Genomic DNA, 26,920 nt, shown 5'->3' with positions numbered 1-26,920 from the left:
GGGTGGGAGGTGAGGAATTCTGTCCTTTATCCAGGAGGGGAGGGGGTGAGAGCGAGGTGGGAAATAGATAAGATGGGGTCAAGGGCTCGGTCCTACAGCAGGTTTGGGAAGACATTCTGGATGGACCTGTGCAGCATGTCCCATCGGAGCAAAACCGATGGGGATGGGAACTGGTAGAGTGGAGCGGAGGCAGGCTGGGAGGGAGTACGGTCAACGTGGCTGTGAATCTAGCTTCATCTGGTTCCTGCTTTAACATCCTGGTGATGATATGTCTTGCAAAGCCATTTCAGTTGGCAGTTAAGAGCCAACCACAGAACTGAGTGTCTGATCACCAGAAGTGATGAGAGAGTGAGAACGTGCAAGACCTCCTGGAGACTCAGGTACCGTGGTGGCCCGTGGCTCCGGGAGACTCGGGTACCGTGGTGGCCTGTGGTACCTAGAGAGTCGAGTACAGTGGTGACCCGTGGCTCCAGGAGAATCAGGTACCTTGGTGACCCGTGGCTCCGGGAGTCTTGGGTACCGTGGTGACCCGTGGCTCCGAGAGACTCAGGTACCGTGGTGACCTGTGGCACCGGGAGACTCGGGTACCATGGTGGCCCAGTGGGTAAGATCCAAAGGGGATTCCAGAGATTGGATCAGCAACCCAGACACCAGAATTCAAATCCTGCCACGGCAACTGTGGAACTAACGCAGACCAGTACAACACAGGAACAGGCCCTTCGGCCCATCGTGTCTGTGATGACCACGATGCCTGCACGTGATCCATCTCCCTCCATTCCCTGTCTGTCTAACAGCCTCTTAAACCCCTCTATCGCATCTGCCTCCACCACCTCCCCCGGCAGCCTGTTCCAGGCACCCACCACTCTCTGTGTAAAAAAACTTGCCCCACTCATCTCCTTTGAATTTACCCCCTTTCACCTTAAATGCATGCCCCTGGGTTTAGACATTAAACATTGGGAGAACGATACTGGCCTTCTACTCTTTCTGTGCCTCTCAAAATCTTATTAACCTCTATCAGGTCTCCCCTCAGCCTCCGCTGCTCTGGTGAAAACAACCCAAGTTTGTCCAACCGCTCTTTAGCACATGCCCTCTAAACCAGGCAGCATCCTGGTGAACCTCTTCTGCACCCTCTCCAAAGCCTCCACATCCTTCCTGTAATGGGGCGACCAGAACTGAATGCAATACTCCAGATGTGGCCTAACCAGAGTTTTATAAATCTGCAGCATAACTTCCTGACTTTTGAACTCAGTGCCTCGACTAATGAAGGCAAGCCTGCCGTACACCTTCTTTACCGCCCCATCAACCTGTGCAGCCACTTTCAGGGAGCCATGGACTTGGACCAAGATCCCTCTGCTCATCAACACTGTTAAGGGTCCTGCCATTAACAGTGTCCTGTCCCTTTACATTTGATCTCTCAGGGTGCAACACTTCACATTTGGCCGGGTTAAACTCCATCTGCCATTTCTCTGCCCATATCTGCAACTGATCTGTATCCCGCTGTATCCTTTGCCAGTCTTCTACACTATCCACAGCACCACCAATCTTCGTATCATCTGCAAACTTACTAACCCACCCATCTACATTTTCATCCAGGTCATTTCTATACATCACAAACAGTAGAGGTCCCAGTACGGATCCCTGAGGATCACCACTAGTCACAGACCTCCAGCCAGAATAAGTCCCATCGACCACTACCCTCTGTCTTCCATGGACAAGCCTGTTCTGAATCCAAACGGCCAACTCACCGTGGATCCCATGCATCTTAATCTTCTGGATGAGCCTCCCATGAGGGACCTTGTCAAACACCTTACTAAAATCCATGTAGACAATATCCACGTTCTGATGAATGGTTATCAACCTGAAACATCAGCCCTGTTTGCTCCCAGACCTTGCTCCCAACATTTCCTGCATTTAGCACAATGTGTCAGCACATTCTCTGTGTGTATGCTGCTGACAGAGTCACTATCATTTAGTTTGGGGTTAGCCAGTCCCACTTAGGAAGGCTTTGATGTCTTCTGGTCTTCATGTTTTCCTCACAGGTCTCCATTCAATCACCAACTCACATTCTCCCCATTGTGTTCAAAGTCTAAGAGTGTCAGCTATGGTTTAGAAGACAAATGGATTTCAATGCAGATAAGTGTGAGGTGATGCATTTTGGAAAGTCAACCCAGCATAGGACTTATACTATGAACGGTGGGGCACTAGGGAGTTTAATGGAACAGAGGGACCTAGGAATACAAGTGCATAGTTCATTGAAAGTGGCACCACAGGTAGACAGGGTGGTGAAGGTGTTTCGCACGCTGGTCTTCATCAGTCATGGCACTGAGTACAGGAGCTGTACATTATGTTGCAGTTGTACAAGTTGTTGGTGAGGCCGCACTTGGAGCACTGTGCACAGTTTTGGTCACCCTGTTATAAGAAAGACGTGGTTAAACTGGAAAGAGTGCAGAGAAGATTTACGAGGATGTTGCCAGGACTTGAGGGCCTGAGTTACAGGGAGAGGTTGGCCAGGCTGCGTCTTTATTCCTTGGAACATAGGAGAATGAGGGGTGACCTTACAGAAGTGTTTAGAATTATGAGAGGCATAGATAAGGTGGACGGTAACAGTCTTTTCCCCAGAGTAGGGGAGTCCAAAACTAGGGGGCATGGGATTAGGGTGAGAGGGGAAAGATTTAAAGGGGACCTGAGGGGCAACTTTTTCACACAGAGGGTGGTGAGTGTATGGAACGAGCTGCCAGAGGAAGTGGGTGAGGCAGGTACAACAGTGTCATTTAAGAAGCACTTGGATAGGTACACGGAGGGGCGGGGCTTGGAGGGATGTGGGCCGAACACAGGAAATTGGGACTAGCTGGGTGGGCACCATGGTCGGCATGGACTGGTTGGGCCGAAGGGCCTGTATCCCTGTTGTATTGCTTTGTGACTCTATGACAGTGCACTCATCTGTTGTGGGTTCAAGAGCCGACAACCTGAGCACATAAACCTGGTCTGACCCTCCAGTACACAAGGTACTTCCTTTTGAGTGAGACCTTAAACCCAGGTCGATCCGCTGAGGTGGGCATGACTTGCAGAAGAGTAAGGAGGTTTGCCCCATTCCCCCTGGCCCAACGTTCTTCCCTCAACCAATACGAATGAGATGGACTAACTGGACATCATCACATTATTTATCAGGCAGCTTCTGTGGAAAGAGCAGCACAGTCAATGTTCCAGGTCAAAAACCCAACCGTTTCTCTCTCCACGGACACTGCCCAAGCTCCACAGACACTGCCCGAGCTCTTGAGAGTTTCCAATATTTTCTATTTTTATTTTGGATTGCCAGCACCTGCATCTCGTTGATTGCTGTGTGTGGGAGCTCACCATGAACAAGTTTCCCCGCACATTCTGTACATTACAACCGTGATTACTTCTCAAATGATTCATTGGCTTCTTTCGTAGACTTCCTGAGGATGTGAAATGTATCATCAGAAGTATTTTCTTTCTCTCTGTAACAGCTGGGTGCCTCTGAAGTGCATTAAACCAAAGGGCAGGACCGGATGTTCAGCAAACCTCGCTGCCCACCCTCACTGGGGTTGTGGTTGGTTGATAAGGTGTTGTCTGCCAAGGTTCAGCAGTTCTCCCCATCACAAGACGAGAGTAATGTTTCTGAGTCAACCTGAAAGTGTTGTTAACAGACTGTCTCCTCTTGCTATGTTGTAGATGGAGTCTAATAACAACACTGAAGCCAGCAGCTTGAGCTCTACCACCAACGCCAGCAGCTCAGACACCATCAGCACCACCACCAGCACTGTTCCCAGCAGCTCCAGCAGGAGCAGCCTGCACCCCAGCCCGATGCTGGCCCCCCTCGTGGAAATGTGAGTTCCGCACCAGGATGTTGCTGGCAGTGAGAACCCTTCCCATCCCTCCCTGCTTGCCCTGGGAAGGTGATGATGAGTGGCTGGGAGTGGGGTGGATATAAATGGGGCTCCTTCTCCAGTGGACAGAGAGAGTTGACCACATTGGTGGGGCTGGAGGCACATATTGACTGGACTGGTAAAGGATGGTGGGTCTCTCACCCTGAAAGGTCATCTGCAAACCCAATGTGTTCTTGCAACTATCCAACTGCTGATGTACAAATACATAGTTCCCCAATGTTCTTGCAGCCAGGTTTGCTAGAACTGTTGGGGAGGGTTTAACCTAGTTTGGCAGGGGGATGGGAACCAGTGACAGGTCAGAGGTTGGTGCATTTAGTGTACAAGTTGATGCAGAGTGTAGAAAGATTGAGGAAGGACAGGCATTTAAAAGGGCAAAATTGCTGTCAGTTGGATGGGCTGAAGTGTGTCTACTTTAATGCAAGAAGTATCAGGAACATGGCTGATGAACTTAGAGCGTGGGTAAGTATGTGGAGCTATGACGTGGTGGACATTACAGAGACTTGGCTGTCACAAGGGTAGGAATGGCTGCTGGATATTCTGGGGTTTAGATGTTTCAAAAGGGACAGGGACGGAGGTAAACAAGGTGGGGGAGTGGCTTTGCTGATCAGGGACAGTATCACAGCTGTAGAAAGGGAGGACGTCCTGGAGGGATTGTCCACTGAGTCAGTGTGGGTGGAAGTCGGAAACAGGAAGGGAGTGATCACTCTATTGGGAATATTCTACAGATGCCCCAAAGCAGATCGGGAGGCAGATTTTGGAGGTGAAAAATAACAGGGTTGTTGTCATGGGTGATTTCAACTTCCCTAATATTGATTGGCACCTCCTTAGTGTAAAGGGGATAGATGGGGCAGAGTTTGTTCGGTGTGTACAGGGAGGATTCCTGACACAGTGTGTGGCAGGCCGATTAGAGGAGAGGCCATTCTGGACCTGGTACTAGGCAATGAGCCTGATCAGGTTTCAGATCTCAGTGGGAGAGCATTTTGGAGACAGTGACCATAACTCCTTGACCTTTACCACAGCCTTGGAGAGGGACAGGAGCAGACGATATGGGAAAGTATTTAATTGGGGGAGAGGGAATTATGATGCTATTAGGCAGGAACTTGGGAGCGTAAATTGGGAACAGATGTTCTTGGGGAAGTGCACAGTGGAAATTTGGAGGTTGTTTAGGGAGTACTTGCATGGGGTTCTGGATAGGTTTGTCCCATTGAGGCAGGGTAAGGATGGAACCGTGGTTGACAAGAGATGTAGAACATCTTGTCAAGAGGGAGAAAGAAGCTTACCTGAGGTTTAGAAAACATGGATCAGACAGGGCTCTGGAGAGTTACAAGGCAGCCAGGAGGGAGCTTAAGAATGGACTGAGGAGAGGTAGAAGGGGGCATGAGAAGTCGTTGGTGAGTAGGATCAAGGAAAACCCCAAGGTGTTCTACACGTGTCTGAAGAATAGGAAGATGACTAGAGTGAGGGCAGGGCCGATCAGGGATAAAAGAGGAAACATGTGCCTGGAGTTGGAAGAGGTAGGGGAGGTCCTTAATGAATACTTTGCTTCAGTATTCACCAGAGAGAGAGATCTTGACGTTTGTGAGGATGGCGTACACAGGCTGATACGCTAGGACATGTTGATGCGAGGAAGGAGAATATGCTGGAACTTTTAAAAAACATTAGGATAGATAAGTCACCGGGGCCAGACGGGATATATCCAAGGTTTTTACAGGAAGCGAGGGAAAAGATTGCTGTGCCTTTGGCGATGATCTTTGCATCCTCACTGGTCACAGGAGGAGTGCCAGATGATTGGAGGGTGGTAAATGTTGTTCCTTTGTTTAAGAAAGGGAGTAGGGTTAATCCCAGGAATTACAGGCCATTGAGTCTTACTTCAGTGACGGGCAAATTACTGGAGAAGATTCTTAGAGACAGGATTAATGGGCAGTTGGAGAAGCATAGGCTGATTAGGGACAGTCAGCATGGCTTTGTAAGATAAGATATCTTTATTAGTCACATGTACATCAAAACACACAGTGAAATGCATCTTTTGCGTAGAGTGTTCTGGGGGCAGCCCGCAAGTGTCGCCACACTTCAGGCGCCAACATAGCATGCCCACAACTTCCTAACCCGTACGTCTTTGGAATGTGGGAGGAAACCAGAGCACTCGGAGGAAACCCACACAGACACGGGCAGAATGTACAAACTCCTTACAGACAGCAGCCAGAATTGAACCTGGGTCACTGGCGCTGTAATAGCATTATGCGTGTATCACAAGCCTGATTGAATTCTTTGAGGATGTGACAAAGCACATTGATGAAGGTAGAGCGGTGAATGTGGTGTACATGGATTTTAGTAAGGTGTTTGATAAGGTTCTCCATTGAAGGCTCATTCAGAAAGTCAGGAGGCATGGGATCCAGGGAAACTTGGCTGTGTGGATTCAGAATTAGGTCACCCATAGAAGACAGAGGGTGGTGGTAGATGGAGCGTATTCTGCCTGGAGGTCGGTGACCAGTGGTGTTCTGCAGGGATCTGTTCTGGAACCCCTGCTCTTTGTGATTTTTATAAATAAGATTTCTTTATTAGTCACATGTACATCGAAACACACAGTGAAATTCACCTTTTGCGTAGAGTGTTCTGGGGGCAGCCCGCAAGTGTCGCCACACTTCCGGCCCCAACATAGTACACCCACAACTTCCTAACCCATATGTCTTTGGAATGTGGGAGGAAACCGGAGCACCCGGAGGAAACCCAAGCAGACATGGGGAGAACATGCAAACTCCTTACAGTCAGTGGCTGGAATTGAACCCAGGTTGCTGGCGCTGTAAAGCGTTACGCTAACCGCTACACCACCGTGCCTGCCTTGGATGCCTTGGATGAGGATGTGGAAGGGTGGGTTAGTAAATTTGCTGATGATACAAAGGTTGGAGGTGTTGTGGATAGTGTAGAAGGTTGCTGTAGGTTACAACAGGATATTGCTAGAATGCAGAGCTGGGCTGAGAAGTGGCAGATGGAGTACAACCCAGATAAATGTGAAGTGATACACTCTGGGAGATCGAATTTGAAGGCAGAATACAAGGTTAATGGCAGGATTCTTAGCAGTGTGGAGGAACAGAGGGATCTTGGGGTTCATGTCTATAGATCCCTCAAGGTTGCTGCGCAGGTCGATAGGGTTGTTAAGAAGGCGTATGGTGTGTCGGCCTTCATTAGTCAGGGTATTGAGTTCAAGAGCCACGAGGTGATGTTGCAGCTCTATAGAACTCTAGTTAGGCCACACTTGGAGTATTGTGTTCCGTTCTGGTCGCCTCATTATAGGAAGGATGTGGAAGCTTTAGAGAGGGTGCAGAGGAGATTTACCAGGATGTTGCCTGGATTGGAGAGCATGTCTTATGAGGCTAGGTTGAGTGAGCTAGGGCTTTTCTCTTTGGAGAGGAGGAGAATGAGAGGTGACTTGATAGAGGTGAACAAGACGATAAGAGGCATAGATTGAGTGGACAGTCAGAGACTTTTTCCCAGGGCAACAATGGCTAACACGAGGGGACATAATTTTAAGGTGATTGGAGGAAGGTATAAGGGGGATGTCAGGGGTAAGTTTTTTACGCACAGACAGTGGTGGGTGCCTGGAACGCACTGCCCGCAGAGGTTGTGGGGGCAGATACATTAGGGACATTTAAGAGACTCTTTGATGGGCACATGAATGATAGAGAAATGGAGGGCTGTGTGGGAGGGAAGGGTTAGGTAGATCTTAGAGCAGGATAAAATGTCGGCACAACATTGTGCTGTAATGTTCTATGAAAGTGGTGACACAGGTAGGCAGGGCAATGGTATGCTGGGTTTTATTGGTCGAGGCTGAGTACAGGAGTTGGGACGTCATGTTACGGTTGTACCAATGGTTGTTTAGGCAGGACTTGGAGTGTTGTGTGCAGCTCTGGTCACCCAGCTATAGGAAGGATGTGATTAAGCTAGAGGAAGTGCAGAAGAGTTTCACAGGAGTGTTACCAGGACTGGAGGGCTTGAGTTATAACGAGAGATGGGACAGGCCGGGATGTTTCCCTGGAGCGAAGGAGGCTGAGGGGTGACTTTATAGAGGTTTATAAAGTCATGAGGCGCATCGATAAGATGAAAGGTCTCAGTCATTTCCCCAGGGTGGGGGAGTCTAAAGCTAGAGGGCAGAGGTTTAAGGTGAGAGGAGAAAGATTTAAAGGGACAAGTTTTTCACCCAGAGAGTGGTGGGTGTGTGGAACGAGCTGCCAGAGGAAGTGGTAGGGGTGGGTACAGTTACAATTTTTAAAGGACACTTGGACAGGTACATGGATAGGAAAGGTTTAGAGGGATATGGGCCGAACGCAGGCAATGGGACTGGCTCAGATAGACATCTTGGTCGGCATAGATGAGTTGGGCTGAAGGGCCTGTTTCTGTGCTCTATCTGGAACAGTTCTGTGTTGCCTCTGAAGTTGCCACCTCTGACACCGAGACAACTCAACTCCCCACTCTGCCTTACTTTTATAAATAAGAAAGGGGAGTGTCTTAAGATGAACACTAGTTTTTTAGTGCCCAATGATTCATGCTCAGACCTACTCCTGGAAACTCCAGGACAATTCAGGAAAGTTGGCAACACTCCGGTGGAGCCCTAGGTGTTGGGATCAGAGAACAACGGGGCGGTCACTTCTGACAACTGGTGGTCACTGACATCTCTGTAGCTGTCAGTCAGAGCTGGAGCTGAACAGCTTCAGGGGCACGGCGAGATCACCTCCTTATGGTACAGTAAGGCCAAACTCCTTGTTTCCCGTGTGCACTGCAGGAAACAGAACAGTGATAAGGAGCTGGAGCGGCCGGCTGCAGGAGATGCTCATCCGGTCAGTGTCGAGGTCACTAGCCTGGAGACCAAAGCCAAGATTGAGGAGGAAGCATTCAACAAAGGGTAAGTGCCCCAGCGCCTGGTGAGTGTCTGTGCAGAATGTACAGGCAATAGGACAGCTGCCGTCCTTCGCACACACCGCATGGGTGCTGAAGCTGAGGGTCTGTACTGCTGGGGTAGGTACCCCTGGGTTTGTGGGGAAGGAGTCTTGGGCTGCACACCCTGGCTGTCAGAACTTGTGCTGGTAAAACCTTCAGCACCGTTCCTCAACCTTCAGTTCTGTTGCTCAGCGAGTTTTCCTGACCATCACCTCCGATCTGTGTGTCCTTGTAACTCTCAAGGACTTTCCTGGAATGGTAAATGCACTTTGAGACTTCCTGCTTGAATCACCCCATTCCCCGTTCTGCTTCCAACAACTTTGTTGGGGCCACATTTTGTTAAATTACCATTCTTGTTTTCAGATTCCTCCCTGTCTCATGCCTTCCTTTGTACCTCACCCAGCCTCTGTTACCCAAAGAGATCCTTCCCTCCTCGAATTCCAAAGGATTCCGCGTCTCCAGATTTAATCGTCCCACCACTGGCGACTGTTCTTTTGGTTATCGTAGCCTGGAGCTCTGGAGCTACCCCCCATTCGTCCTTGCTCCTTCCACCAGCTCTGCTCCAGGCCCTGACGAGCCATCAATCATTTGTTTCTAACTCTCTGGTGGAGCACAAAGACTGTTGTAAAAGTGCCATGGTTATTGTTACTTGGTGAGATGTTGGTGGGTTCTGTAACACAGAATCACAGGGGATAGTTACAGCACAGGGCAGGAGGTCTGAGTCCCTACAGCTTTGTGCAGGAGTCACCCAGTTGGCCCCACTTCCCCAACCTCTGCCCAGAGCCCTTCAGATACCTCCCCACTTCCCATTACAACACTGACCCATCTGCCATGGGATCTCTCTCTCTCTCTCTCTCTCTCTCTCACACACACACACACACACACACAACCTCCTATTCCAAGGTGAACAACCCCAGCTTTTCCACTCCATCCTCAGCCAAAGTCCCTCACCTCAGGACCATGTGCCAGATCTTTTCTGCACCCTCTGTGAAGTGCGGTGCCCAGAACACAACATTCCTGTTGCAGCAGAACCAGAGTTTTATAAATGTTCCCCTCACTTGCTCTTGTCCTCTGTGCCTCTAGTTATAAAACCTGGCCTCTCCTGTGCCTTTTTTTAACCACATTTGTTGCCAGTTTCAAAGAACTAAGCACATACGGCCCCAGCTCTCGGTGCTCATGTACCACCTTTAGAAGTGTGCCCTCTGGTTTACAGTGTATTGCCTCTTCACATAACAGGCTGTGGGTGACACGGGAGTGTGGACACAAGTGGGCTCCACACATAAATGTCAGACCCAGTAACTGACCCGTCATGAGCTGGTCATCCCCACCCCCCACCCGGACATTCTCTCTTCTCCCCCCTCCCATTGGGCAGAAGATATAAAAGCCTGAAAGCACGTACCACCAGGCTCAAGGACAGCTTCTATCCCGCTGTTATAAGACTATTGAACACTTTACTTGCACGATAAGATGGACTCTTGACCTCACAATCTACCTCATTATAACCTTTCACCTTATTGTCTGCCTGCACTGCATTTTCTCTGTAACTGTAACACTTTATTCTGCATTCTGTTACTGTTTTCCCTTGTACTACCTCAATGCACTGATGTGGTGAAATGATCTGTATGGATGGCATGCAAAACAAAGTTTTTTACTGTTCCTCAGTACATGTGACAATAATAAACCAAGTTACCAGCCGTGTGTCTGTGTAGAATGAAATGCAGCAGAACAACCCGTTCAAAAGTTGGCTAATGCTTTTTGTAAAATGTCTGTCTCCAGTTACAGGAAGGTTTGAAAAGCCCAACTCAGCCAGGACAGAAGGAGCTACGTCAGGAGCCAGAGAGTGCAGAGAGACAGGGTGAGGAGCCACTGGCAGAGCCCAACTTCACAGATGGAAGGAAGGCCAGGTGGGTCTGAACTCTGGGCTCACTTTCCAAGGGGTTGGAGTTACTGCACTGGGCTGGTGGGACAGTCCTCACACTAAGTTTCTGTTGAGAACCAGGCCTATACAGAAATTTCAGTAGGTAGGTGGAATTCAGAGAGACAAAGAAAGATAATGAGAAGAAATCACTGTAGACGCAAATATTCCATGGGCACATAGAGTCACAGAGCAATACAGCATGGACACAGGCCCTTCAGCCCAACCAGTCCATGCTGACCATGATGCCCACCCAGCTAGTCCCAATTCCTGCGTTCGGCCCATATCCTTCTAAGCCCCGCCCCTCCATGTACCTATCCAAGTGCTGCTTAAACGATACCTGTTGTACCTGCCTCACCCACTTCCTCTGGCAGCTCCGTTCCATATACTCACCACCCTCTGTGTGGAAAAGTTGCCCCTCAGGTCCCTTTTAAATCTTTCCCCTCTCACCCTAAACCTATGCCGCCTAGTTCTGGACTCCCCCACCCTGGGGAACAGACTGTTACCGTCCACCTTATCTATTCGCCTCTCATAATTTTAACAGTTCTATAAGATCGCCCCTCATTCTCTATGTTCCAAGGGATAAAGAGCCAGCCTGGCCAACCTCTCTCTATAACTCAGGCCCCCGAGTCCTGGCAACATCATCGTAAATCTTCTCTGCACTCTTTCCAGTGTAACCACGTCTTTCCTATAACAGGGTGGTGACCAAAACCGTACACAGTGCTCCAAGTGCAGCCTCACCAACGACTTGTACATCTGTAACAACATGAAGAGGTAAACAGGTAGTAGAGGAGAGGTGGTGATGATCATGGACCAAATAGATAAGCCTCAAATTGATAAGGGAAATGGGGGAAAGATTAGCTGTGCATTACTTGAAGTGGGTAAGACACCAGGCCCAGATGGGATGCAAGGGCAGAGATTGCAGAGGTCCTGGCCATAATCTTCCACACCTCTGTCACTTCAGGAGCACTGCCCTAGAAGTGGACAATTACTGCTCAGAAGCAGAGGAAGGACAAGCCAGCAGCCACAGGCCAGTAAGTTCAACCTCCGAGATTCAGAACCAATAATCACAGACAGAGTTAGCATTCACTTGGACGGGTGTAGATTGACTAGGAAATACTAGCTTGTTAAAGCCCTGTTTCATGTCCTTGATGTTCTATGATGAGGTAACAGACAGTCCATAAGGAAATAAGATAAGATTCTTTATTAGTCACATGTACATCGAAAACACACAGTGAAAGGCATCTTTTGCGTAGAGTGTTCTTGGGGCAGCCTGCAAGTGTCACCACGCTTCCGGCAGCACATAACATGCCCACAACTTCCTAACCCGTACACCTTTGGAATGTGGGAGGAACTGGAGCACCCGGAGGAAACCCACACAGACACGGGGAGAATGTACAAAGTCCTCACAGACAGCGGCCGGAATTGAACCTGGTTGCTGGCACTGTTATAGCGTCACGCTGACCCTACACTACCGTGCCTACAGTTACAGTCAGCTTTCCAGACACAGGAAACACCAGTTACATTACCATGGCACTCCGCACTGACCAGTTGGAAATGTGGGCAGAGAAACGGCAGACGGAGGTAATCCAGGCAGGTGTGAGGTGGTGCACTTCGGGAGGTCAAATGTCAGGGGAAAGTACACAGTTAGTGATGGGATCTTCAACAGTGTTAATGTACTGAGTCTATAACTCCCTGAGATTGGGCATAGAGCGTAAGAATCAGGAAGTCATGACGTAGTTGGATAAAACTTTGAGTTTTGTGTTGATTTCTGGTCGCCCCATTAGACAGATAGAGAAATATTTCTTTATTAGTCACATGTACATGGAAACACACAGTGAAATGCATCTGTTGCGTAGAGTGTTCTGGGGGCAGCCCGCAAGTGTCGCCACACTTCCGACGCCAACATAGCATGCCCACAACTTCCTAACCCGTACGTCTTTGGAATGTGGGAGGAAACCAGAGCACCCGGAGAAAACCCACGCAGACACAGGGAGAACGTACAAAGTCCTCACAGACAGCGGCGGGAATTGAACCTGGTTGCCGGCACTGTGATAGTGTCACGCTGACCCCTACACTACTGTAGTTGGTGCCTGGAACAGGCTGCCGGAGGAGGTGGTGGAAGTAGACACGTGTACATTTAAGAGGCATCTAGAGAGGCACTCTGCTGGTCCATGGTCCGTGTCCCTCCATTCCCTGCAACTCACAAGCGGGGAATGCAGTGATATGGACCATGTACAGGCAGAGGGGATTGGTTGGATTGGCATCATGGTCAGCACAGAAATTGTGGGCCGAAGGGCCTGTTCCTGTGTTGTAATGTTCTATGTTCTAATTTCTAATTAACATATGAGGTCAAGAGGGCATTGAGTACAAGAGTTGGGATGTTATGTTGAAGTTGTACAAGAGGTGGGTGAGGCCGAATTTGGAGCATTGTGTGCAGTTCTGGTCACCTAGATATCAATAAGCTTGAAAGAGTGCAGAGGAAAATTTACACGGATGTTGCTGGACTTGAGGACCTGAGTTACAGGGAAAGGTTGAATTGGTTCAGACTTTATTGCCTGGAGCGCAGGAGAATGAGGGGAGATCTTATAGAGGTGTACAAAATTTTGAGGGGTATAGATAGGGTGAATGCACGCAGGCTTTTTCCCCTCAGGTTGGGTGAGACGAGAACTAGAGGTCATAGGTTTAGGGTGAAAGGTGAAATATTTAAGGGGAATCTGAGGGGGAACTTCTTCACTCAGAGGGAGGTGCGAGTGTAGAACGAGCTGCCAGCGGAAGTGGTGGATGTGGGTTCAGTTGTAACATTGAAGAGAAGTTTGGATAGGTACATGGATGGGAGGGGTTTGGAGGGATATGGTCCAGGTGCAGGCAGATGGGATTAGGCAGAAGATCAGGTCGGCATGGACTAGATGGGCCGAAGGGCCTGTTTCTGTGCTGTAGAAAAAAGTAATGTTAAATTGAAAAGTAGGATATACAAGGTGGCATGGGCTGGTTGTAGGGCAGAGAACAGGAAGTTTTTAGGATCCAGCAACAAAAGACTTAAAAAGCTCATCAGAAGGGAGAAAAGTAATTTTGAGAGAAAAGCAATGTGTAATGTCACAACAAACTGAAGACTTTATGTGGATATTAAAATAGGAAGAAGGCAGCTGAGGTCTTTGGAGATTGAGGCTGGTGAATGAATAACAGGAAACATAAAAATGACATATGTGCTAAATCAGTCTTTGCATCAGTTTTCAACGTGGAGGACACTGCAAAGATCCCCAAGGTATCAGATGGGCTAATTCCAAACAACAGGGGGGAGCTTGTAAAAATCCCTATCACAAGGCTTAAGTATTGGAGAAACTCAGGGGGAGTGAGGTGGACAAGTAGCCAGGACCCGATTGAATGCACACGAGGGGTTTAAAGGATTGTGGACCCATTTCTTGAGATTTTCCAAAACTCACAAAATTCCAGGAGGGTACTAGAAGAGTGGAAAATAGCCAATGTGGCTCCTTTGTTCAAAAATAGAGGAAGACAGAGGGTAGAGAACTACAAGCCAGTTAGTTTAATATTGACAAGATGTTGGAGTCAATAATCAAAGAGGAAATAACTAATCACATAGAAAAACTAAATATAATCAAACCTAGGCAACATAGTTCTATGAAATCAGGTTTGGCAAATTTGCTTGAATTCTTTGAGGATGTGAGAGGGAGCATCGATAGAGGGGAACCTGTAGATCTAGTGCATTTAGATTTCCAAAAGGCATTTGACAAGGTACCACATAAGTTTGAGCTTTTTGAGTAGGTGACAAAAGAGTTTGATGAAGGCATGGTGGTAGATGTTGTCCATATGGACTTTATCAAGGTTCCGTGTGATAGCCGGATCACAAAGGTTAAGGCATATGGGATCCAAGGCAAGACGGTGAATTGGGTCCAGAATTGGCTTGGTGATAGGGGGCAGAGGGTCGTGGTGGAAGGGTGATTTTCTGACCAGTGGTGTACCACAGGGGTCGGTACTGAGAACCTTGTTATTTGTGATAGATATTAACAACTTGGATGTGAATGCGTGAGGTATGATTGGCAAGCTTGGAGACGACATGAAAGTTAGTGGTGCTGTGGACAGCGAGAGGGGTGTCTAAGGTTAGGACAGAGATCCGATGGAGAGTTGGGTGAAGTGCTGGCAGGTGGAATCTAATCCCGACAATTGCAAGGTGATGCATTTTGAGAAGTCAGATAGGGTAGGAAAGTACAGTAAATGGTAGGGCAGTAAGGAATGCTGATGAAAAGAGAGACCTTGGGATCCAAGTTCCTGGTTCCCTGAAAGTGGCAGCACAGGTCAATAGGGTAGTGAAGAAGGCATGTGGCATGCTTGCAGGTCATAAGAGCTGCAACTTTACAAAATACTGGTTACGCCACTTTTGGAGTTTTCATGCAGTTCTGGGTGCACTGGAGAGAGTGCAGAGGAGATTCACTGGGATGTTGCCTAGATTGGAGGTCTTTAGTTTTGGGGAGAGATTGGATAGGTTGGGACTGTTTTCCCTGGTGTGAAGGAGGCTGAGGGGTGACCCTATAGAGGTGTATAAGATTGTGAGAGGCATAGGTAGGGTAGACAGTCAATCTTTTTCCTGTGGTAGGTGTATCAAAGATAATAGGCTTAAGGCGAGAGGAAGGAGTTTGAAAGGATGTTGTAGTGGCAAGTTATTTATATAGAGAGAGGTTGATATCTGGAACGCACTGTCAGAGGACGTGGTGCGATCAGGTACGACCACCTCGATTAAGAGGCACTTCGACAAGGCGGAGAAGGACACAATCCGAATGGGATTAGTGTAGAAGAGCAAAAAGGTTAGCATGGACGTGGTGGGCCGAAGGCCCTGGTTCTGTGCTGTGCGACTCTGTAAGAGGCTGGCGCGTAGATGAAGGTGTGTTCACTCCATTGAAAGCAGAGAGGATGGAAGGGTGTCATTGGTACAGTCCCCAGGGATCGGTCCCTGGCTAGTGCGAGAGTCACGGACAAGGGGACTCTCGGTACAAGATAAGGGGCTGGTCCTTTAAACCTGAGGGGTGTAGAGATTTCTTCTGTCAGAGGGGGGTGAATCTGGAATTCTCTGCCCCCGGGGGTGGAGGAGGCCAGAGCATTGGATAGATTTCAGGTGGAGGGAGGTGAATATTTGACAGATGGAGGAGTTCAGGGTGATGGGAACTGGCACAGAAGGGGAGTTGAGGCAGCGTAGGTCAGCCATGGTCATGTTGAATGGTGGGACAGGCTCGAGGGGCTGTGGCCTACTCCTGCTCCTGTTTTCTTATGTTCTTGTGTCCAGGCTCAGTCTACTCAATCTCTCTCCTACAGCGAACCTCCCACCCTGAAGGTTCACTGCACTCCCTCTAGGGCAGGTACATCCTCTCCTTGATAAGGAGGCCAAAACCGTCTGCAGTACTCCAGGTCTCACCATCCCCCTCTGCAACTGCAGTAAGACTTCCTTACTCTGGTACTCAAACTCCTTCATAATCAAGGCCGACAGACCATTTGCTCTCCTAATTACCTGGTGCTGACTTTCAGTGACTTGAGTACGAGCACACCCAGGGGCCTTTCAACGCCACCCGATATTTCACATGTCAAGAATATTCTGCTGTCCCCAAGCCTTTGTCCATTTTGCTGGGACAGGTTGCAGGCTCAGCGGAGGTGGTACTATTTACATGTTTTCTCTTCCCATGGAGTTTTAAAAATATATTCGAGATCTAAGTTTCTTTGAGTAATCATTGAATGTTTCAGAGGAGCACATGACCTTGAAAGTGTTTTGCAGAACAATTTTGTGCTGTGTCAGTGTTTAGAGTGGCAATTATTTTCCTAATGGTGTATCATGTGGATGAATTCTCAACCATTGAACTGGGCAGTGCAGCAAGAGCAAGTCACATTACACAGTGTGGTACAAATAATCACCTTGATAGTAAATAATTGCAGCCCAAATGTACAGAGTAACAGGTACTTGACTGAAGTGAAGCTTTGCGATGTATTTGTCTCAACTAAACTCGATAAAGTCTTCCAACCTAAGGAATGAATGGGGAGCGATCTCACTGAAACAAACACAGTTCTTACGGGGCTTGACAGAGTGGATGGGTAGCTGAGGTGTCTTCGGGTGTTGCGATCCAGGGGTAAGGGGGGAGGTCACGAGCTCAGACATAGGGGCTGGCCGTTCAGGATGGATGAGAAAAGATTTTTTCGCCTGGAGGATGGTGAACTTGGAATTCTCTACCCAAGAGGACTGTGGAGGCCGAGTCACTGAATATTTTGTCCTGCTGTAGGAAGGGTATCATTCAGCTGGAAGGGTGCAGGAAAGATTCACAAGGATGTTCCCAGGACTGGAGGGCTTGAGTTACAAGGAGAGACTGGATAGCCGAGAGCCAAGGAGACTGAGGATGACCATGTAGAATCATGAGGGTCATAGTTCATAGTCACAGTCTTTTCCCCAGGGTAGGGGAGTCTAAAACTGAGAGCAAGATTTAAGGTGAGAGGGGAAGATTTAAGGTGAGGGGAAAGATTTAAGGTGGATCTGAGGGGCAAAGTTTCTCATAAGGGTGGTGGAACGAGCTGCCAGAGGAAGTGGTAGAGGCAGGTACAATTACAGTGTTTAAAAGACAAATTTAGACAGGCACATGGACAGGAAAAGGGACTCACTCAGGTTGACAACTTGGTTGGCATGGACAAGTTGGGCCGAAGGGCCTGTTTCCGTGCTGTGACTCTATATTCAAGTGAAGGACCTCAAATTTTCCCACATTATATTCCATCTGCCATGTTCGTGACCACTCACTCAGCTTGTCCATATCACACTGAAGGCTCTTTAGATCCTCCTCCCCACTCACAATCCCAACAAACTTGGGAATATGACATTTGGTCCCCCAGCCAAAGCATTGATGTGGATTGTGCATATCTTGGACCCCAGCACTGATCCCTGTGGCAACCCACCAGTCACAGCCTGAGAACTACCTGTTCATTCTCACTCTGCTTTCTGTACAATAACTCATTCTGAATCCATGCCTCCAGTTCTGTGTGTTCCAACCTTGTTGGTAAAGTCCTGTCTCTCTGATGAAACCCTGTGTGGGACCCTGGAAAGACCTCCAAATGCACCACGTCCACTGGTCCCTCTCATCTTCTCTACAAGTTGTAAAGTCCAAACATAATTCTCCTTCCATAAATCCATGCAGACTCTGCTCAATCCTATTATTTCTTTCAAGGTGTTCTGTTATTACACCCTTCACTGTAGATCCCAGCACTTTCCCGACCACTGACATTGGGCTCACAGGTCAGTAGTCCCCAGTTTTTCTCTCCCTCCCTTCTTAACCACTGGGGTCACATGTTCTCTCCTCCAGTCCACAGGAACCTGAGGCGGAATCTGTAGAACCTGAGAAGCTTCTCCCTGGTCTGCTCTCATAGTCTATCTCCCCTCTCCTTATTCAGGAGCGTTTGATGTCTCTGGGCCTGTACTCGATGGAGTTCAGGAGGGGTGGGTGGGGGGGGTCTCATTGAAACCTACAGGATACTGAAAGGCCTGGATAGAGTGGACGTGGAGAGGATGTTTCCATCAGTGGGAGAGTCCAGGATCTGAGGGCACAGCCTCAGAAATCCATTTAGAACTGAGATAAGGAGGAATTTCTTCAGCCAGAGGGTGGTGAATCTGTGGAATTTGTTGCCACAGAGGGCTGTGGAGACCAAGTCATTGGGTGTATTTAAAGCGGAGGTTGATAGGTTCCTGATTGGTGAGGGGGGTAAGGGTTATGGGGAGAAGGCAGGAGAATGGGGTTGAAAAAAAATCAGCCATGATGGAATGGCGGAGCAGACTCGATGGGCCGAATGGCCTGATCCTGCTCCTATATCTTAAGGTCTTGTTGATTTCTTGGTCCTCCTTTGCAGAGTTGCAGATTTGCCTCTGGATAAACCATGTTTTATGCCTTGGAGGAATTTCTTTTGTGCATTATTTCCTTAGGTGTTAGCCATTGCTTGTGTACTATCTCAGCCTTCAATGTCTTCTTCCAGTCACCACACCACCTCTTCCTTCACACCTTAACAGCTCCTTCAGCTTTAGTTTAGGAGCCTCGCTTTGCAATGAACTCCATCACTTCCAAACATTTTATGGTCATTCTTCCCCAAAGGCCCCTTGACAATAGTATCAATTGACCCTTTCTCTTTCTACAAAGTGGGAGGTGAAAATCCTTTTTCTGTAACTGAAAATCAAAAGAACGCAGATGCCAGAATTCTGAAATAAAATCAGAAAATGCTGGAAACACTCAGCAGGTCAGGCAGTATCTGTGGAGATGAAGAGTTTCAAGTCGAAGAACTTTTCCCCAGTTGGTTCCTCAGCATTTTGATCCAGAAGATCATCTGGTACACAGGCCACAGATGTGTCCTCCTTATAACCGCTAATATCTGTCTGAAAGGGCTGTGATCCTAATAGTGGCCTCTTTCCTTTCTGAAAGCAGTGTTACACAGTGACTCTCTGCCTTTAGTCCCATCACCTGTTTACATCCCACACTGTGCTGTCTCTTTAATTCTGACAACATCTGTCGCGTGTTACTGTTACATAAAATCTGTCCTTTCACCTGTCCCCTTCAGGTGAGGCAGGGATTCACTTGCACATCTTCCAATCCACTGTACTGCATTTGGTGTTCAGAGTGTGGTCTCCTCCACACTGGAGAAACCCAACATAGCTAGGGTGAGGAGTGTTTGGTGGAGCATCTGTGTTCAGTCCTCAGGAACAGCCCTAAGCTTCCCCTTGCCTGTCTCTTTAATACCCCTCTCACTCCCACGCTGTCTGTGACATCCTGCAGTGCGCTCACGAGGTCCAACACCACTCAAGCACCTTGTCTTCTTTCTGGGCACGTTGCAGCCTTCCGGACTCAATACCAAATTCTCCAACTTTAAGTAACCCACTTGTTCTTGCTGTCTGCATCAGCACTGGCCTTTAGTTTTACCTGTTCTCTCCATATAGTCTGGCCCACTGGGGCCATTGTGTATTGTGTATAACATTGTGTACAGGTTTGGTCACCATGTTATAGGAAAGATGTTATTAAACTAGAAAGAGCGCAGAAAAGATTTACCAGGACGTTGCCTGGACCTGGGGCCCTGAGTTACAAGGAGAGGTTGTATAGACTAGGACTTTATTCCCTGGGACGTAGGAGATTGAGGGGTGACCTGATAGAGGCGTATGAGATCATGAGGGGCATAGACAGGGTGAAAGCACACACTTTTTCCCAGGGAGGGGGTGCTAAGAACAAGAGGGCAGAGGTTTAAGATCTGAGGCGAGAGATTTAAATGGGACATCAGGGGCAGCTCCTTCACACAAAGGGTGGTGCGTATTTGGAAGGAGCTGCCAGAAATAGTGGTTGAGGCGGGCAAATTAGCAACGTTTAAAAGCCATCTAGATAAGTCCATGGATAGGAGAAGTTTAGAGGGCTATGGGCAAACACTGGCAGATGGGACCAGCTCGCTGGGCAACACAGTCAGCATGGACGAGTTAGGCCGAAGGGCCTGTTTCTGTGCTGTATGGCTCTATAACACATTACACAGACAAAGAAGAGTAACGTGCATCACTGCCCCACGGACCCACATGGTCTCAGAGATATTTCCTTTGTTTGACATCCCTCTCCCACCTTCTCTGCTCTGAGAACTAACACCTTCTCTTTCCCAGTTCTGACGAAGCGCCCCGGACCCATAAACGTCACTCCACAGATGCTGCCTGACCTGCTGAGTGTTTCTGTTTCTTTTTCTATTAAGTGCCCCTCAACATTACCATCTCTCCACACCACTTCTCCTCAGCTTCCTTCTTTTGTACACTGTACATTTTCAGTTTTATTAATTTGGTTTAGCTTCTTAATCTGTTGACCTCGGTATTACTGATGTTCCACATCTCAGTCAGTGAGTGCTACCGCATGCCGGAGTGATTTTGGCTGTTTGTGTTATTAGCTACAATGGTTGACAACACCCCACAACCTCGCCTCAGGTCTGTGGTCAGTGTGGGTCACAGCTGCTGGGCTCCTCTGTAGAAGACACGCTCCTGCAGTAGGCACACCGAGACCATGACACCAGACCGAAGCTCAGTGCCAGAAAAATCCTGCACAGTTACAGCCCTGGTCTCCAAGTGGGCTGTGCTGGGCAGAGACTTGAGAAGACAGGGCTGGCCTCAAACAGAGAGGGTCGAGAGCAACCTGATCGTGGCGTTCAGAACATTAATGAGGAGAGAGCTGTTCCCGAGTTCAGGAGAGCAGGTAACCAGGGAGGGGATCGGCAAAAGCTGCTGGGAGGGCAGGAAGGAGGGGACGTTCCTCCACAGTGAGTTGCTGTGATCTGGCAGCAAGGACGCAATATCAACGGGAAACTTCTGAAGTAAATCCTGGAAAAGGGAAAAAACACTCAGGGAGGTGAGGAGAGAGCAGGAGGTGGGAGGGACTAACTGAGGGCTCTTTCACAGGGCTGGCACCGGCACAGAGCTGAATGACCCCTCTGAGATGTGTGATTCCGTATATCAGGAGCCAGGGAGGGTGTGTAAACATCTGAAATCTCTGCAGAAGAAATCTGGTGAACATTCAGACGTTCCGTGACCTCCTTCACTCCCCACAGCCACCCCCTGAGGTGTTCGAGAACTAGTTTGGAGCAGGATCAAACCCCAGGACTGCAGATAACGGAACTGAAGAGTCAGCCACTGGCCTGGCCTGGTCTACAGCCCTACCTTGTCCCAGTGGCAGTTACTGCCACCTGAGTGTCCCAACAAGTCAGCCTCTGGGTGCATTGATGAGGGGCAAGGGGTTGGGGCAAAATGCATTATGGACACAAGGGTAGGACATCCACAGTAAATGGCAGGTCCTGACGAAGTGTTGACAAACAGAGGGACCTTGGGGTGCAAGTCCATAACTCCCTGGAAGTGGCAGCACAGGTGGAGAGGAGGCATATGGGGTGTTTACCTCCAGCTATGGCACAGATTGTAAGAGCTGGGATGCCCCATTGGTGACCGTGTGCTATCAGGAGGATGTGACTGTGCTGGAGAGAGTGCAGAGGAAATTCACCAGGATGTGGCCTGGACCAGAGGTTCCAGGGAGAGTGGACAGGATGGGTTTGTTTTCCCTGGAGAGAAGGGGACTGAGGCATGACCGATAGAGGTGTTTCACAGGGTAGGTGGTAAAAATCATTTTCCCATGGTGGGTGCGTCTAAGACGAGGGCAGAGATTTAAGGGGAGAAGTAGAATGTTCAGAGGGGATCTGAGGGGGAATTGTTTCACCCAGAGGGCGGGGAGTCTGGAACGCACTGTCTGAGGGGGGTGGTGGAGGAACAGACCTGATGTACGAGGACATGAATGCCTACGGACATAATGCAGGCAAATGGGATTAGTGGAGATGGGCAACATCGACATGGTGGGCCAAAGGGCCTGATTTCATGCTTTTCCCATGTTACCATCAACTATACCCGGGCAGGGCGAAGCCGGAGGAAACTCCGGGGGAGGCCCGCAGCGGCCCTGACGTGCAAATCTGTTGTCTGACCTGGGTATAGGGGCGAAAGACTAATTGAACCATCTGGTAGCTGGTTCCCTCCGGTGTCCCTCAGGATAGCTGGCACTCGTTCCGTACGCAGTTTTATCTGGTAATTATTTTTTAAGGCAGGCACAGTTAGCGTGATCCTATTACAGCGCCAGCAACCCAGGTTCAATTCTGGCCACTGTCTGTAAGGAGTTTGTATGTTCTCCCTGTGTCTGCGTGGGTTTCCTCTGGGTGCTCCGGTTTCCTCCCACATTCCAGAGACGTACGGGTTAGGAAGTTGTGGCCGTGCTATGTTGGCGCCGGAAGTGTGGCGACACTTGCGGGCTGCCCCCAGAACACTCTTACGCAAAAGATGCATTTCACTGTGTGTTTCGATGTACATGTGACTAATAAAGATCTTATCTTATAACTCCCCCCAGATTCTACCCCTCACCCACACACTGGGGGCAATTTACAGCAGCCAATTAACCCACCGACCGGCATGTTGTTGGGATGTGGGAGGGCAGGGTCTGTGTAGCAGCTGCACTACCTGCTGCACACCAGGCTGTCCTTTGCAGAGTGGAGTGGGTGTTGGTTCACAGTCAGAATTAGCTGACTGCGGAGTGTGGAGAGACTGTGGCTTGGAAGGACTCCCTGTGCGAAGAGATAACAGCCCATTCACCCTGATAACATCGGAATACTGATTACAGTTCACATCCCACCAAGTTACCAAAGCATAACAGCTTATCACTTCCTGTAAACAAACACTGGGACATCAGTCCCCGGACTTACACTCTGTCCTTGGGAAATAAAACTGCTGAGTTGCAAATAAAGCTGCAGCTCTGTAGAACTCTGGTCAGACCACACTTGGAGTATTGTGTTCAGTTCTGGTCGCTTCATTATAGGAAGGATGTGGAAGCTTTAGAGAGGGTGCAGAGGAGATTTACCAGGATTCTGCCTGGATTGGAGAGCATGTCTTATAGGTTGAGTGAGTTCGGGCTTTTCTCTTTGGAGAGGAGGAGGATGAGAGGTGACTTGATAGAGGTGTACAAGATGATAAGAGGCATAGATCAAGTGGACAGTCAGAGACCTTTTCCTCAGGGTGAAAATGGCTAACATGAGGGGGTATAATTTTAAGGTGATTGGACGAAGCTATAGGGGGATGTCAGGGGTAAGTTTTTTTTCACATAGAGAGTAGTGGGTGCGTGGAACGCACTGCCGGGGGTGCTGGTAGAGGCAGATACATTAGGGACATGAATGATAGAGAAATGGGGAGCTATGTGGGAGGGAAGGGGTAGATAGATCTTAGAGCAGGATAAAATGTCACCACAGCGTTGTGGGCCGAAGGGCCTGTAGTGTGCTGTGGTGTTCTATGTTCTATATTTTGCTCGGGTGGTGCCAGAGGGTAGGGTCTGGGACACACACCGGGGTCTCTCAATCCCCGCCTGTCCCTACTGCTGGGTGAGGGGGGCAGGAGGTGGGGGTGATGATGGGAGGGGGCGGGGGGTGGGGTGGGTGAGAGGAGTGGTGTGAGAGGAGGGAGGGGCTGATGGGTGTTGTGGAGAGAGTGCTGAGTGAGAGCATTGATGCCCCTCCCCACTCCCCCTCCAACGCGCACCATCCCCCTCTGGTCATCTGCTGGGCAGCTGTGCCCACTGACCCCTCCACCCGTACCCACACCACGACCCCATACCTTCTGTGCTCACTTGGGTCCAGCTCCCAGCCCCTCGTTCCCATTGTCAGTGAGGGAGAAGAGACCCACGTTCACCCAGAAACACGGCAGCTGCTGGTCACTGATTGATGCAATTAATAAAATGTCCCTCTTGATCTCCATCTCCTTCCCTCTGGCTGATCTTCATTCCTGTTTCTTTCTTCTCACCTTCAATTTTTCTTTTATTTCCTCCCTTTCTGACCGTCTGTTTCTTGCTCTATCTTCCCCCCCCTCCCCCCCCCTCCCCTCCCCCCCCCCCTCCCCTCCCCCTCCCCCTCCCCTCCCCCTCCCCCTCCCCTCCCCTCCCCCTCCCCTCCCTCTCCCCCTCCCTCTCCCCCTCCCCCTCCCTCTCCCCCTCCCCCTCCCCCTCCCCCTCCCCCCTCTCCCCTCTCCCCCTCCCCTCCCCCTCCCCCTCCCCTCCCCCTCCCCTCCCCCTCCCCTCCCCCGCCCCTCCCCCTCCCTCTCCCCTCCCTCTCCCCCTCCCCCTCCCTCTCCCCCTCTCCCCCTCCCCTCCCTCTCCCCCTCCCCTCCCTCTCCCCCTCCCCCTCCCCCTCCCCCTCCCTCTCCCCTCCCCTCCCCCGCCCCTCCCCCTCCTCTCCCCCTCCCCCTCCCCCGCCCCCTCCCCCTCCCTCTCCCCTCCCCTCTCCCCTCCCCTCCCCCCCCCCTCCCCCTCCCCCTCCCCTCCTCTCCCCCTCCCCCTCCCCCTCTCTCTCCCCCCCTCCCCCTCCCCTCCCCTCCCTCTCCCCCTCCCCCCTCTCCCCCTCCCTCCCCCCTCCCCTCCCCCTCCCCCCCCCCTCCCCCTCCCTCTCCCCCTCCCCTCCCCTCCCCTCCCTCTCCCCCTCCCCTCTAAGCCCCTCCCTTCCCTCTCCCTCACCCCCTCCCATTCCCTCCCCTCTAACCCCCTCCCCTCCCTCCCCTCTCCCCCTCCCCTCCCTCTCCCCCTCCCTCTCCCCCTCCCCTCCCTCTCCCCCTCCCTCTCCCCCTCCCCCTCCCTCTCCCCCTCCCCTCCTCTCCCCCTCCCCTCTCCCTCTCCCCCTCCCCCTCCCCCCCCTCTCCCCCTCCCCCCCCTCTCCCCCCCCTCTCTCCCCCTCCCCCTCCCCCTCCCCCTCCCTCTCCCCCTCCCCCTCCCCTCCCCCTCCCCTCCCTCCCCTCCCCCTCCCCTCCCATCCCTCCCTCTCCCCCTCCCCTCCCCTCCCCCTCCCTCTCCCCCTCCCTCTCCCCTCCCTCCTCCTCTCCCCATCCCTCCCCTCTCTCCCTCTCCCCCTCCCATCCTCCCCTCTCCCCCTCCCCTCCCTCTCCCCTCCTCCCCCCTCCCCTCCCTCTCTCCCTCCCCTCCCTCTCTCCCCGCTCCATCTTTCTCTTATTCGAACACTTCTCCACCTCTCTCTCTCTCTGCTCTGACACCCTCCCTCCCTCCCTCTCTCTCTCCTTCTGTCTCCACCTGCCCATCTCTCCCTCTGTCTCTCGTTGCCTTTCTCACAGTAAGTTGGAAGAGGTTGCAGAGCTAATTGTCAGGCTGTGTCCGAAGCCATTGAAGCATCGCAGTGTGATCTGGGTTGTGGCCGTGGTCGTTCTCCTGTTTGCCGTTCTCAGCAGCGTCTTCGCCTCTCTGCGCAGTGCGTGTGACCGTGCCCCGAGCACGCCCGCTACCAGGGGCTCCTGCCCCTCTGGTCAGGGCTCTCCGTGGCCCTTCTCACGACTGTGGCACAGAACCAGGCCTGACGGAGCAGCAGGACCTCGAGCACAAGTCATTGCACCGATTGGAGCAGCAGCGGCGTGGGTCGCCAACAGTGAGAACACAGCGGTGTGCAGAGGGACCTCTCGACAACCATCGCCGGCCAACCCTGTGGGCCATGCGGGAACGCAGAGCACCGAGTGTCCTAGCACCCGAGATATTCCAGCCATTCATCTAACAGGCATTTAATGGGTTTATTGTTTGTCTGCGTGTTCAAGTCTCAGTAAATACTCAGACCTTCAGCCGTCACGCCGCACTGGTTTTGTTGTGTGTGAGGCCGAGAGCAGGTTTTGGTTTAATGGCTTGCTACAGTTCCCATTGCCGATCCCTCACCCACTTACAACAAATTCAAATCCCGTCGAGCACCTTTGCTCCGTCCGCCGCACCGGCGGGATCTCCCCGGCGACCAGCCACGTTAATCCCACTCCCATTCCCGCACCGACCTGTCAGTCCACAGCTCCTCCACTGCAGAGTTGAGGCCAGATGCAGATTAGAGGAACGACACCTCGTGTCCCGCCTGGGTGTCTCCTACCTGACGGCATCAACATCGATTCTCTAACTTCCGGTAACCCCTCCCCTCTGTCTCCCCTTTTGTTCCCTTATCCCACCGGCCCCATCACCCCCTCTCCCCCTCCCTCTCTATCTGCCCATCACCCACACACCCGTCCCACCGGCTCCCCTCCCCACCTCCCTCCCTTTATTCCACGCTCCACTGCCCTGTCCTATCAGACTCCATCATCTTCAACCCTTGGTCACTTCCACCCATCACCTGCCAGCTTCTGACATCACTCCCACTCTCCCCCCCCCCCTCACCCGCATCCACCCCTCACCCGCATCCACCCCTCACCTCTTTATTACCGACTATCTCCCCTCAATGAAGTCCCAATGAAGGGTCTCAACCGAAACGTCGACTGTCCATCCCCCCACAGATGCTGCCTGAGCCGCTGTTGTGTGCTGCTCTGGATTTCCAGCGTCTGCAGTCTCCAGTGTCTCCGTCTTTCATCCCTGTTGCTGAACTAAGCAGAGTGAGGGTGTTCCAAGCGGCGCTCTGCAGAAACTCACCTGAGCACAGGCTCCGGGGGCTACCGAAGCAGCTGAAGTCACAGAGCCACACAGCGCAAACAGGCCCTTCGGCCCAACTCGTCCATTCTGACCCTGGTGCCCACCAAATTAGTCCCATTTCTCTGCATTTGGCCCATATCCCTCCAAACCCTCCTATCCATGTGCCTGTCCAAATATCT

At 50.8% G+C, this 26,920-nt stretch overlaps 1 protein-coding gene across 12 annotated transcripts in view; it reads left to right on the top strand.

The window, feature by feature from the left end:
- The window catches only part of mrvi1 (murine retrovirus integration site 1 homolog), a 239,359-nt gene extending 213,445 nt beyond the window's left edge, over positions 1 to 25,914 (top strand). For 8 of the 12 annotated variants that reach the window (XM_052028841.1, XM_052028840.1, XM_052028843.1 and 5 more), the window contains 4 exons: positions 3,694 to 3,848; positions 8,686 to 8,805; positions 10,617 to 10,744; positions 25,427 to 25,914. In XM_052028841.1, coding sequence (XP_051884801.1) covers positions 3,694 to 3,848; positions 8,686 to 8,805; positions 10,617 to 10,632 — 291 coding nt within the window. In that variant the 3' untranslated portion in view covers positions 10,633 to 10,744; positions 25,427 to 25,914. Of the gene's footprint in view, positions 1 to 3,693; positions 3,849 to 8,685; positions 8,810 to 10,616; positions 10,745 to 11,452; positions 11,530 to 11,719; positions 11,790 to 25,426 lie in introns of those variants that run through there. The other 4 variants (XM_052028835.1, XM_052028834.1, XM_052028836.1 and 1 more) reach the window with 4 other exon arrangements.
- Positions 25,915 to 26,920: the final 1,006 nt, after the last annotated feature.

Source organism: Pristis pectinata, chromosome 14, assembly GCF_009764475.1.
Source record: "Pristis pectinata isolate sPriPec2 chromosome 14, sPriPec2.1.pri, whole genome shotgun sequence".
In the NCBI taxonomy this organism is placed as follows: Eukaryota; Metazoa; Chordata; class Chondrichthyes; order Rhinopristiformes; family Pristidae; genus Pristis; species Pristis pectinata.
Note: the sequence above shows the minus strand (reverse complement) of the source record. Positions and strands in the feature narration are given on the sequence as shown.